Source organism: Egretta garzetta, unplaced genomic scaffold, assembly GCF_000687185.1.
Source record: "Egretta garzetta isolate BGI_Z169 unplaced genomic scaffold, ASM68718v1 scaffold56, whole genome shotgun sequence".
NCBI lineage: Eukaryota > Metazoa > Chordata > Aves > Pelecaniformes > Ardeidae > Egretta > Egretta garzetta.
The window spans coordinates 11,396,007-11,408,332 of NW_009260182.1; the positions used below are offsets into that span (position 1 = coordinate 11,396,007).

Genomic DNA, 12,326 nt, shown 5'->3' on the forward strand with positions numbered 1-12,326 from the left:
GGCCGCGGCTGCTGCTGAGCGACTTTCTGAGGCGGTGCGCTTGCAAGGAAATAAAACTGTAGAAAACGATGACGCAGAGTTGTTTTCAGGGGGTTGTTGCGTCACCTGAGCGCCTGAAGTAAAAGTATATAGCTGTTACTGTGCGCGGGACTGATGGGTACCTCCCGGTATCGGCTCATCAGCCTGCTCGTAGGCAGGATCTGCACCGAGATAATTGAGCTTTTATTACAGCTTCTCCATGTTCTGCGTGTCACAGCTTGAAATCCTCCTGGTCCAATCTTCTCCCCGATTTAAATAGCTCGGCTTTCCGTCAGCGGGTCCATTAACATTTAATTGCCGTGTCAGTGAGCGGTGGCAGCAGCAGCGTCTCCATCTCCATCATCTCCCTGCGGAAGAGCTGCTGCCTGCACCAGCCTCATTGACAGGGGTCAAAATGGAGCTGGGAACCTGGTTGGCAATTTAGTCATTCTGCGGGCATGTGAAAAGCCTTACGAGATTGTTAGTGGGGTGCAAAAATTACTTAACCACCTTCTCGTGGTATCGTCTCCTTAAAAAATACAATGCCACCTGTGTTTTGGGGCAAGGGAATCAGAAAGGGGAGCTGGTGCGAAGAAATACAGAGTAGCCCCTTCTCCTTACCCATCAAAGCACAGAGAAAAAGCAGCAGAATGAATTTCAAATGCTAAAATTCTTCCCTGTTAGCAAGTTGAGCTGTTACCATTGATTAAAATACGGAGGAATTTCTATTCAGAGAAGAGATTTATGCTCACGCTAATCTTTTAGCTGCAAAAATTAATCTGTGTGTTTTTCTTTATTCATAACAAGGCAAAATGTAATCTTTAGCTTTGGCAAAATGAGTACTGAATGGTAAATACAAGCTATTCCACACAAACTGTTTCAAGCTTTCCTTCAAGCTACCCCATAAAAGCTATTTCAAGCTTTCCACATCTCTGATTTAGCACATTTATAGTCCATGCTAACCCACCAGAGGCCGTAAGTATTTCATTATCTCGGAGCTAGCATTGGATTAATATGACCAGAATGATTTCACGAATTACTCTTAACTAAAAATCAGATGTGTTATATCAATTATTAAAAAAGAGAAAATAATTTAAAAGTTTGTGTTGAAATCAAGATTAATTCTATCTAAAGATTTACATTATCTGAACTCCTCTTGCTATAAACCAAGAAAGTAAGTCAGCACCTGCTGCACTAGATATAAACTACTTTTATTAAAGTTCCTATCAGCGTAGTCCTCTACAAAGTCTATACTGAAAGTTTTACTAAATCTTTCCTCTGTGGGGATGCAACGGCAGCTGCGTGTCCCATAAAGGCAAGAATCAGGCCAGCAAGATTTCCCAGACAGACACCCTTCATTAAGAAGTTACTTTTGCCGGATGCACTTCCCTATCCCTCTGAGCCTGGTTTAATTTAGTCAGGGAGGTGCCAATAAACCTGGCAGCTCGCTGCTTTCCCCACAAACTTACGCTTCTCTGTACCTCAAGGCAGCTTTTACAGGTCAGTGTTCCATGAATCGCCAACACGAGGTGAGCGCTGTCATCCTTCCCCAGAGAAGTTTTGGTGAGAGAGAGCAGTGGAGATTCTGCCTCTCGCCAGCCACCCTGGGGCGGCAATCCCGCGGATCCGCAGGAGGAAGACCCGGCACGTCCCCAGGCCAGCGGGCGGGAAGCGGGCTTGCAGAGCGCACGTGCCCACCAAAGGGCCCGTCTTCCCAGTCACTGGGCGAGTTACCTCCATGGCCAGCAACAGCAGCAGCAGCGGGCTAACTGGAGTCTTCAGTGAAGAAAACCAGAGCCAAAACATTTAATGTGTAGTACAGACACAGCACAAAATGTGGTCAGTTCTTATGATTTCTGGCTATTTGTTTATATACCTTGTTAAAATATATAGATTATGTATTTCTTTTATAATACTGCCACTATGAAACCCAAAGTAAATTTTTCATGTGCCACAATGCCAAATACTGTGTTGTGGAGAGTTTCAAAGAGCCTCTGCAACAACGCCACTCGTGCCCCCCCATGTCCAGCTTCAGAAGGGAACATCTAAGGGCAGTGTTTGTTTATTGCAAAGATACATATTCTATTTGCCCCTGGTTGAACTGCCAGGCTTGTCTCACCTTGAGAGCTTCCAAGTCCTGCTTGTAAAGTATAAATCTCTTCTGAGTAAGGGGAGCACTTCCAAAATGACAGAGCAGTTGCAGCTGCCCAAACTACCCGGGAGGTGAATGTAATTTGCAGTCACGCTGCCCTAGATTAGAAAATGAAGTAGCTGCATAAATGTGACAGGTCAATGTTTTATGCAGCCATTTCTAGTACAGATTAAGCCTCGTCTGTGTAATGCTGTGCTCAGAACTAGCTGGTCCTTTCTCCAGCACATTGCCAGCTTGCAACCAGCAGTGGAGCAGTAAGGACCTCCTGTAACATCTTCCCTGAGGGCAAAGTCCGTAAGAGAAAGCTTTAGTGAACTTGGGCAATTTGACCATTGAAAATTAAACTGCAGCACCAGCTAGAATGGCATTTACCTGGTTGCCATAATATCATAAGCGCAGAGGGGGAGCCACCTTCTCCCGCATAGTCACCACCCTCCACACAGGGAGTTTTCTTGGGTTACTCTTTTTTCAAAGCAGGAATATTCTCATCCTCATCCAGAATTTAAGCAGACAGTTTTTGTCATTATAAATGCCAGAATCAAGCCAGTGCTTCATCGCAGGTTGAGATACAGACGTGACAGGTACTGTAAAGTACTGTAATGAGTCACTGCTCCAGGTCTGTGTGCCTGGTGAGGGATCCTTTGGTGTTCGGTTTCCATCTCCCTGCCTGCAAGTGCTGTCTCCAACTCCTCAGAGTGGCTTTTCAGAAACTCTAACAGAAACAGGCACAAATGACAAAGCAATTATCTGAGTTTTGTGGAGAACCGTGGGAGTCTTCTATGAGATTATAAGAACTTTATCCACTATCATGTAATTTCTTTTATCCACCACTGAGATTTCCTAATAAGCTTTTTGAATAAGCTCCCTGCCTCTTGGAGGTTTGATGAGAACTGAACAGTATAAACCCAGGGAGCCCTGGAACTGAGCTAGCCCCTCCTCGCCTCACCTATGGGCTCTGCAGAGCCCAGGCAGAAAAGACGGCAAGCTGGATCCCAGTTTGATCTTAACACAGCTGTGCCAGCACAGTTATGTACAGCTTAAGCTATAAAAAATAGTAGAAGATTTAAATCAAACCAGAAATCTGTATTGATGGCTTTTATTCTGTAAAAATGCTAATTCTGTAAAACCGCTTTTAAGGCCTTAATTTGGGATTTAAGTTGTCTAGCAATAAATTCATTAAAACTAATACAGGCTAGTGCAAAGGAGGAACACAATAAATAATAAACGTGCATTTGTTCCTTTCCTCCTGGCAAGGTTTAACAAAAAAAAATAGATAAGAATTACTTTATCAGCTTCTGAAATGGATCCAACTCTTAAGAGCATTGTAATAACCATTTACCTCTGCACCTGAATGCCATAAACCAGATGATTATTGCAGCACCAAGGAGTTTCATTGTCCTGGTCATTCATTCAAACCTCTGGTCAACCAGAGGTTGTTTGGGAGTCACAGAATAGCTGAGGCTGGTGGGCACATCTGGTGCCCTGAAAGGTTGTCAAGTCCAGCCCCCTCTGCTCCAAGCAGGGTCAGCTAGAGTTCAGGACTGTGTCCCTTGGGGTTTCGGATATCTCCAAGGATGGCAAGTGTACCACCTCCCCAGGCAACATGCTCCAGTGTTCAGTCACCCTCACAGTGGGAAAAAAAAAAAAAAAAAAAATGTTTAAAATAACCGAGCACTTGTCGTCTCGCCACCCAGAGAAGGTGTGGTCCATATGAGCTGCTGCCGCTCCATCAAAATTCCAGTGCAAGTCTTAGTGGTTTTTATGTCCATCTTATGTGCTAGAAGACTCCCATATTTTTCAGCTTCCCTGTTAAAGAGGACAGTGAATGATGCTCAGTTTTGCCATCATCACAAATTGCTTCCACATGTGTATATACGACTGTCGTACAAACGTTTAACCTTGTGTCAAAGAGCGTGTTCGGGGTATCGCAGTTTTCTTCCTCCTGGGTTGGTGGTTGTACTGAATAGTCCTATGATAACAGGAGCCAGGCTAGAACGTTGTGATAATAGGGAATCCCGCAATTACGGTCAATACAAAGGAGAGATCCCAGGCCTCTTTTTCAGTGCATTTTTCAGATTGCAGTTGCTGTTCAGGAGAATGAAAGTATTGAGCCAAGAACATTCAGGTAGAAGTAAGGAGTACGTGTAACAAAAAACTTCTGTGGTTTTCAGAATGAAAGATTGGGGTTTTTTTACTTCTGAAGAATTGAAAAATAATGGGTAAGCAGGACAAAATTAAAATCCTGCTTTTATAGTTGTCAGTGTGCTTTCAATCCAGTTCTGAAGGTGTGCTGCTTAGCTGATTTTGGTCACCTAAAGGTCACGCAGCATTGCTTCTGTCCGCAAATGGCTTAACTGCACTGCCTGCTGAGCATCAAGTGTCTGTAGCCAGTACTCATGGGAGGATAAAGTAAAAATAATTTTCCATGTACACTGAGTACTGTAAGCTTAGTGTTTTCTTTCTTGTATTTCACATAAAATTCTGAAGAATTTATGCAAATCTAGATGGTGATCCTTGAATGAAAAGTATTTTGTCATTTTTTGGTTAAGCACATGGAAGAGGCTGTTATTCCGATACATCTTGGACAAAAAAATATTTTATTTTAATCAATAAAAAAAGCTATCTGATTCTTTCTCTATCATTTTGTGTACACTGAAGAACATAAACACGCAAGTGAACTGATAGAATGAACTTTAGTAGCTCACTGATAGTCAAGAAAATGATCGGCAGTTCTGGTTTTTTTGATGAAAAACAGATTTGCCAGAGGCTGAACCACTGTAAGTTTTGTAAGGCACGGTGGCAGGTGGCATTCGGGTGTTTGCCCTGGTGCTCTGAGGAAACAGCAGCACTTGCTGTCTTACTGCGGTGAAGCTTTACAGATTGTTGTTATCATCTGACGAGTACACCGTACATTGTCAAGGCTATTACTTCCACTTCCTTAGGAGAATCTGTATTTCGAATATAAACTTGGCAAAGCAACCAATGTGAGAGCCTGAATTTGGAAAAAATCTCCTTTCTGGCAAAAGAAGTGTGGGTGGTGTTTTATTCAGGCACGGTGTTTCATTTGATTGGCTGAGGGTGTCAGAGTCCTTACTATATGTAAAAAATTTCCAGGGAAGTGCGTATCATTTTTTTTATACTAGAGGAACATGGATTCACTGTAACACAGTGACTCTCATCATTCCTTTTTCAGTTGTTTATTGGGGCCATTTAAGCAATGAAGAGCTTGCAAACTCGGCATGTTCCTTTTCCCTTACTGTACTTTCTGCTCTGATGTGTCAGTACGATTGCTAGGAATGCAGAACATTACGAGATTAGCTATAAAACTTAACTAAAGCTCTGTTCCCTTTGCATAGCTCTTTGCTCATAAAGAATGAGATCATCCAGTGCATACAGAAACACACAGTGAACAAAAAGAAAATAAGAGAAAATTAAAAAGGAATCCAGAAAAAAAACCCTCAAACACTGATGCCATTTGATGTATGGAGAAGAAATGAGCATGCTAGCATTTATGTATGCATTGCCATAGGTAGGTGCTTCTCCTGGTAAGCATCTCCTCCTGGTAGTCGCTTAAATTAAGCACTTAATTAATACTTAAATCAAGTATTTTATTCTGGAAATATCTAAATTTAATGTTTTGATGTTTTCAGCCCCCAGCATCTTTTTTATTTAAAATTATTTCCCAAATCCATCCCAATTTCTGGATATTTCAGAAAGTCATGTTTGGCAATTTTGATAATTTTACTTGGGTTTTTTCCACCTGTTTCTTGGAAATGGCCTAGGAACTTGTCCTGTTATTTAATGCAAATTGCCACTTAAGTATAGCAGAGATTACTGCATAAGCTTGTTCAACGCAGCTACCAAAGCCAAAGGTCTTGGAAGAAGGAAGGGCAGATATTCTTTGAACTATAGATAGAAAAAACAGGAGGCAGCAGGTATCAGTTACCATTCTGCAACATGCTTGAATAGAAATACTGTAATCATGAATCATAGAATCGTTTAGCTTGGAAAAGACCTTTAGGATCATCACGTCCAACCATAAGCCTAACATTGCCAAGTCCAACAGTAAACCATGTCCCTAAGCACCACACCTACACATCTTTTAAATACCTCCAGGGATGGTGACTCAACCTCTTCCCTGGGCAGCCTGTTCCAGGGCTTGACAACCCTTTTGGTGAAGAAGTTTTTCTTCATAGCCAATCTAAACCTCCCCTGATGCAATTTGAGGCCATTTCCCCTCGTCCCATTGCTTTTTACTTGGCAGAAGAGACCAACACCCACCTCGCTACAACCTCCTGTCAGATAGTTGTAGAGGGTGATAAGGTCTCCCCTCAGCCTCCTCTTCTCCAGGCTAAACAACCCCAGGTCCCTCGGCCACTCCCTGTCAGCCTTGTGCACCAGACCCCTCACCAGCTTCCTTGCCCTTTCCTGGACACGCTCCAGCACCTCAGTGTCCTTCGTGTAGTGAAGGGCCCAAACCAACATAGGATTCAAGATGCGGCCTCACCAGTGCTGAGTACAGGGGCAGGATCACTTCCCTACTCCTGCTGACCACACTATTCCTGATACAAGCCAGGATGCTGTTGGCCACCTTGGCCACCTTGGCACACTGCTGGCTCATATTCAGCCAGCTTTCAACCAACGCTCCCAGTCCTTTTCCTCTGGGCAGCTTTCCAGCCACTCTTCCCTGGCCGCAGCCCATCGATCCAGCCTGTCCAGATCCCTCTGTAGAGCCTTCCTACCCTCAAGCAGATCAACACTCCCACCCAACTTGGTGTCACCTGTGAATTTACTGAGGGTGCACTTGATGCCCTCATCCAGATCACTGTTAAAGATACTAAACAGAACTGCCCCCAACACTGAGCCCTGGGGAGCACCACTTGTCACCAGCCACCAACTGCATTTAACTCCATTTAGCTCCATTCACCAGAACTCTCTGGGCCCAACCATCCAGTTTTTTACCCAGTGAAGAGTACACCCGACCAAGCCATGAGCAGCCAGTTTCTCCAGGAGGATGCTATGGGAAACAGTGTCAAAGGCTTTACTAAAGTCTCGGCAGACAACATCCACAGCCTTTCCCTCATTCACTAAGCATGTCACCTTGTCACAGAAGGAGATCAGGTACCAAGCAGGACCATGCTGACTGGGCCTGATCACCTGGTTGTCCTGTATGTGCTGCTCATGGCACTCAAGATGATCTGCTCCATAACCTGAAATAGATGATGCTTCTAAATTATTCAGAGAATTAGTAGTAGACAAGGGGAAGTATTTTCTTCCTTCTTCATAGCAGTCAGCACTTTGGAGAGAAGAGAAAGAGAAATAAAAAATTACATAACTTCCAAGTTCATGATGATTTTCCAGAGATTTCTTTTCAGGCAGGCACAAGTACAGCCTGAGTGCCATTGAGTGTTAGAGCTCCCAAGGAGGAGTGCAGGAAAGTGGAAATTGCTCACAGTTGCCACTGCTCATTTTTGCTTCTTTTGTTTTGTTCTGTTCTACAATGTCATTTGAGGCTGTTAAAAGAAGATAATTCGTTCAATTATATTTTTTCGCTGTCACCTTAACTGATTTTTTGCAGCAATAGGAGTGACTGAATGTATAGTTTATCTTCGTGGAAGGGGAGGGAACTATTTCAATCAGCTGCATTTCTTGGCACTTGCACACTACGTTTCCTATTCTGTGAGCTATCTGCCTGGGGCTGCTCTGCAGGGCAGGAAGGGGGAAACTTCCTTGCTTGCAACTCTTATGAATTATTAAGCATTCGTTTATATGCCTTATTCAAAGGAGATTGTTCTTCCTTGGCTTCTGCTTCTCCCCAGAACAAGATTTACATACAATGCATAAAACCTTGTCACAGGTGATGGATCAGTATTAGTGTATTGGGAGCCTTATCATGCATATATATATATTTATATATATGAATGATATATTATTTATATAAAACATATTTATGTTCTGTATTTATATAAACATATGATATATATAAAACATTAACATGATTCAGCCTGCACACCTCTCATCTTGTTCTGACATGCCAGTGCAATGCCTGCTCCTCTCAATTTGCTTGTACTACTATGTTCAAAGGGGAAAGATTGGAAATGCAACCCTAACTGTTGTTGTTACGGGAGGAACACCTTGCAAGACAGGTTTTAAACCCCTTTCCACTTGCCAGAGTCACAGATATAGGTGGGGTCTTTTTTGTTTTCTTTATTTTTTAAGCAAAGTCAGTGCTCTTTCACTACCTCTGGGAGATGCAATGCAGAACAGCATTCCTCATTATAGAAAGAAGCCCTGCTGCTGCCATGCATGCAGAATGTACTGATTCTGGGCATTTTGCTGTGCATGGGAATACTTGCTTAAGGCAGGAAGCATGGTTTCTTTGCCTTCCTAGCTGGAGGCTGAGAGGGTATCCTGGGAAATCAGCATCCTGTATTTCCCATACTCTTCTTTTTCATAAGCATTGCTTCTGGCCAAGTAGGCAGGACGTTGGAGCGCATGAACCCTGGTCTAACTCCGAATGGTTATTTTTATGTCCCTGTAACCTCAGCTAGCTCAGATCCTGCTAGCAGTGCCAGAGTGGCAGCCCCTCAGGAATGGGCTGACCAAGCTTTTGCAGAGTGCGCTGATCTCTGCAATCTGTTCCTGGCTTCCCAGCAAGTGGACACTAAGCGAGCTTGGGTTTGATGACAGACGCAAGCTGATTACTCCCTCTGAAATACCAGCAAAACTGGGAATGTTCCGAAATGCAAGGGCTGGCGTCCTCAAGACCCTGCTGAGTTGTCCTTGTCTCCGGGAGGAGTGCCTCCGGTCTGTGGCTGTACTTCAAGGAAATTGTCACTGTTGAGGCACACATGGAGCTTGTTCCCTTCTTCTGAGGGCACCTTCTGGGCTGCCTGTTCCTTGTGCGGGCACAAGGAGGGCTACAAGGTGCTCTCAGACAGGGAAACAGAACTTTGCAATTTACTGGCTTAAGGGAGCTCTGCTTGTATACAGTGATATCACTGTAGCATAGTTTATTTGTAATAGTCTTGCCAGGTTCATGGCATTGAATTAACTGATTATTTTGCAATTTTACACTGTTACATTTGTGCATACTTTTAGACAACAGTCACAACCACCCCAGTAGCAGGATTTTTGGAGCAACAGTTGAAATTAGCTTCCTTTTCTCTTATCCTTAGATCCTTTGATAGTGTCACCACTCTCAAAATAACTTTGCAGAAATTCTGAAATGAGTTGTAATTCTGGAACAAACATTCATTTCCTAGTTGGTTCAAGCTAATACAATATGATCATCGTAGTGCTGTTGCAGTTTGATGTACTCCAGAACCCCGTCCAGAAAGGCAGAGCTTTCCCAGGGGCTGCTGTACCAGGTATTTTTTCTTGGTCTCAGCCTTGAAGCAAGTTTAGTTTGAAGGCGTTATTGTTATCCTAAATAGTGCTAAGGAAAAGTTAGCAATAGGGTTTAAGACTGGACTCGTGCCAGTGCATATGGATTATTTTAAAGCAGTGGATTTTTACTGGTGCTTGCAGTTTATAATTCAGGTAGCTAATGCCTTCAAATGTAAACACTAAAAGGATGTTCTCTTTTCAGTAATGCTCTATATATCAGAATATTTAGACATGCACAGGTGCAATTAAACTTTCCAAAGCCAAACAGATTTCCTGACCACAAACTATTGTTTCTGTCCCAGCTCTGTCCTTTTTCTTCCTTTGTTTTGCACTCTGGAGCAACATATTTCGTGGTCTTTTTCCTGAATTGGCAGTATCATTATGTTCTTGTATATGGAGGACAAAAGGGAGCAGGACAGGGTTTTCAAATTTCACAGTTATTCAGAAATTGTGAAATTTGGGGTGGTTTATTTCTTTCTTTGGATTTTTTATCCCAAATTGGTGATCTGTTGTTGTGGTTTAGAAATTACTCCATCACAGGACAATGCTATTAAGTGGTTAATCATAAGGTGCTTTGCAACTGATATTTCTACAGCTCTAATATTCAACTCTTAATAATAAGCTTATAAAAAGGTGGAGTTCTGTTCTTCCCAAAGGGGTCTATGTCTGTCAGGGCTTACATAGCTGAGGCCAGCCAAAGTTGTGTAATTGTATTTCTAATCGTTTGCAGATAGTTTGCCAAAATTTCCTAATTGTTGACATCCATGAAATATATGTTGCCAGTATCTTATGGATTTTTTCAGTGTTCGTGTTCCCAGTATTGTAAATGCTTCTGAACAGCTAATTCGTATGTATGTCTCACATATTTTATTTTGTGAATCTCGGCAACAAAGTTGAGCTAATTTCTGAGGGATGTGCCTCAAGGACTGAGCATAGGAAATGCCACACTGGAGCACATTCGTTACCCAGCTGCTTGGCTGTCCCTGCGTCCAAAATGGCTGCAGCCGGGTGCTTCTGGCAGAAGTGCAAAGAACCTCCTCTTCCCTAATAATTAGGAATTATTTTAAATACTAAAAAAAGAGAAATGCAATATTTATGTAATTTGTTCATGTTTGACTGTTTTCTGAATGCCATGTTCTTGTTCTCAACAACCGCCTATTGCAATGAATGCCACGGTTTAATTTGGGGGGAAAGTATTTCAGTTTGTGGCTTGGTGTTTGCTAAAGTCAAGCGTCATTTCATTCCACATCTTCAATGAATTTTACCACCTTTCTCTGTCCTTAAGCATTCCACAGTGTGTTTTTTGAGACGACCAGATTAGTACTGCGTTCAGTATCTCAGATAAGGCAACAGCACTGATTTGCCATAACGTGTAGTGTTGTATTCTCCCTACTACCCTGCACATGTTGCAACATTATTTGCTTTCCCCTGTAGCTGTTTATTGAGATCAGTGTCTTGCTGAACTGTTCGCACCGATGTCAAGTTGCCTTTCTTTACTGCTAATTTTAAACCTTGCCAGCATTTCTTTCCTATGTATAATATTTTGCATTTCTGGACCCTGAACTTGACTAGTCAGCCTGTCCTGCTTGCTTAGTTACCTACTTTCTCCTGAAATTTTACACTTCCATTTTCAATTATCATTTCAGATAGATATTCGACCAGATATAAATGCGGATCTTACTGGTCTGAAACTCCGCTGATTGTCCCACGAACGTTTTATAAAAATAGACACGATATTTGTTACTTCCAGTTCTTTTGCACATAAATGGTTTTTAATGAAGGACTGTGTATTCTTAGCAGATCAGCTTGTTTATTCTGAAGCTCTTTCAGCATTCTTGGATATTCACCATCTGGGCAGGTTGACAACTTGCTAACATACTGCTGTCGCTATCCAGGCCTTCGAACAGGAAGTGCGAATGGGTCAGAAAGTCCTTTTTCAATTGAAATAATTCAGTAGGAAGCATAAAGTAAGGCTGAGTTGAAAACAACTTTTGAGAATTCAGAAACTGATTTAATGAATGAGAGATTGGGAACAGTAACATAATTATTGCCATCATCCACTTCAGATTATTTGGAAAATAAATAAACAATTATGTGAATATAAATGTGCATATTTGGGGGCACATTGCTTTCTATTGTAACAAATTTGAAGACAGAAGTATTACACTAGCATAACTAATTGGAGAAATTCAAAGTCTCAAAGCACAAATACAACACCACTTCTGTATAGCACACTGGAGGTCTTTGTAGCTATAGTTCATCTCAGGAAAATTCCTGAATAGGAATAGGGTTAGGTTGGCCTCTGAGCACTTTGTTTAAGTGGACTATAAACAGAGACAAGGCTGTAACACCAGCCATTACAATTCACAGTCATCAGTAAGGAAGAAAAGTTGCCATTAGCAGTAAGTCAGGCAGCGCGCCGCAGCTCGGTCTTGAGGAATTGAACTCCTCAAGACCTCAACAGTTATCGGTTAGTTCCCGACCACAAAAACCTGCTTAGCCATGCTCATCAATAGGAGTCTAAATCTCGGCTTTACTGCTGCGCTCAGGTCTCCAGGTCGGCAGGCGTGAGAGGAGAAGGCTTGCAGGCGCACAAGAGGTAGCTGCCAGCGTTTGCGTGACGCATTAACAAATCGCAGAGGAAGCCTGCGAGGCCGTGGGGGAGGCATTAACAGCTGAGTGCGCCGCGTGTTTGGGTTTGGATTTTCCATCTGCTGAAAAAAAATTAACTTCTGTCCTGCTCTGACAGGGCCCTACACTTTTCAGA

The 12,326-nt window shown here is 42.6% G+C and overlaps 1 protein-coding gene across 1 annotated transcript in view; it reads right to left on the reverse strand.

Moving 5' to 3' along the window:
• The window catches only part of SLC35G1 (solute carrier family 35 member G1), a 12,530-nt gene extending 10,772 nt beyond the window's left edge, over positions 1–1,758 (reverse strand). The window contains exon 1 of the mRNA XM_035897410.1: positions 1,615–1,758. Coding sequence (XP_035753303.1) covers positions 1,615–1,758 — 144 coding nt within the window. The remainder of the gene's footprint in view (positions 1–1,614) is intronic.
• Positions 1,759–12,326: the final 10,568 nt, after the last annotated feature.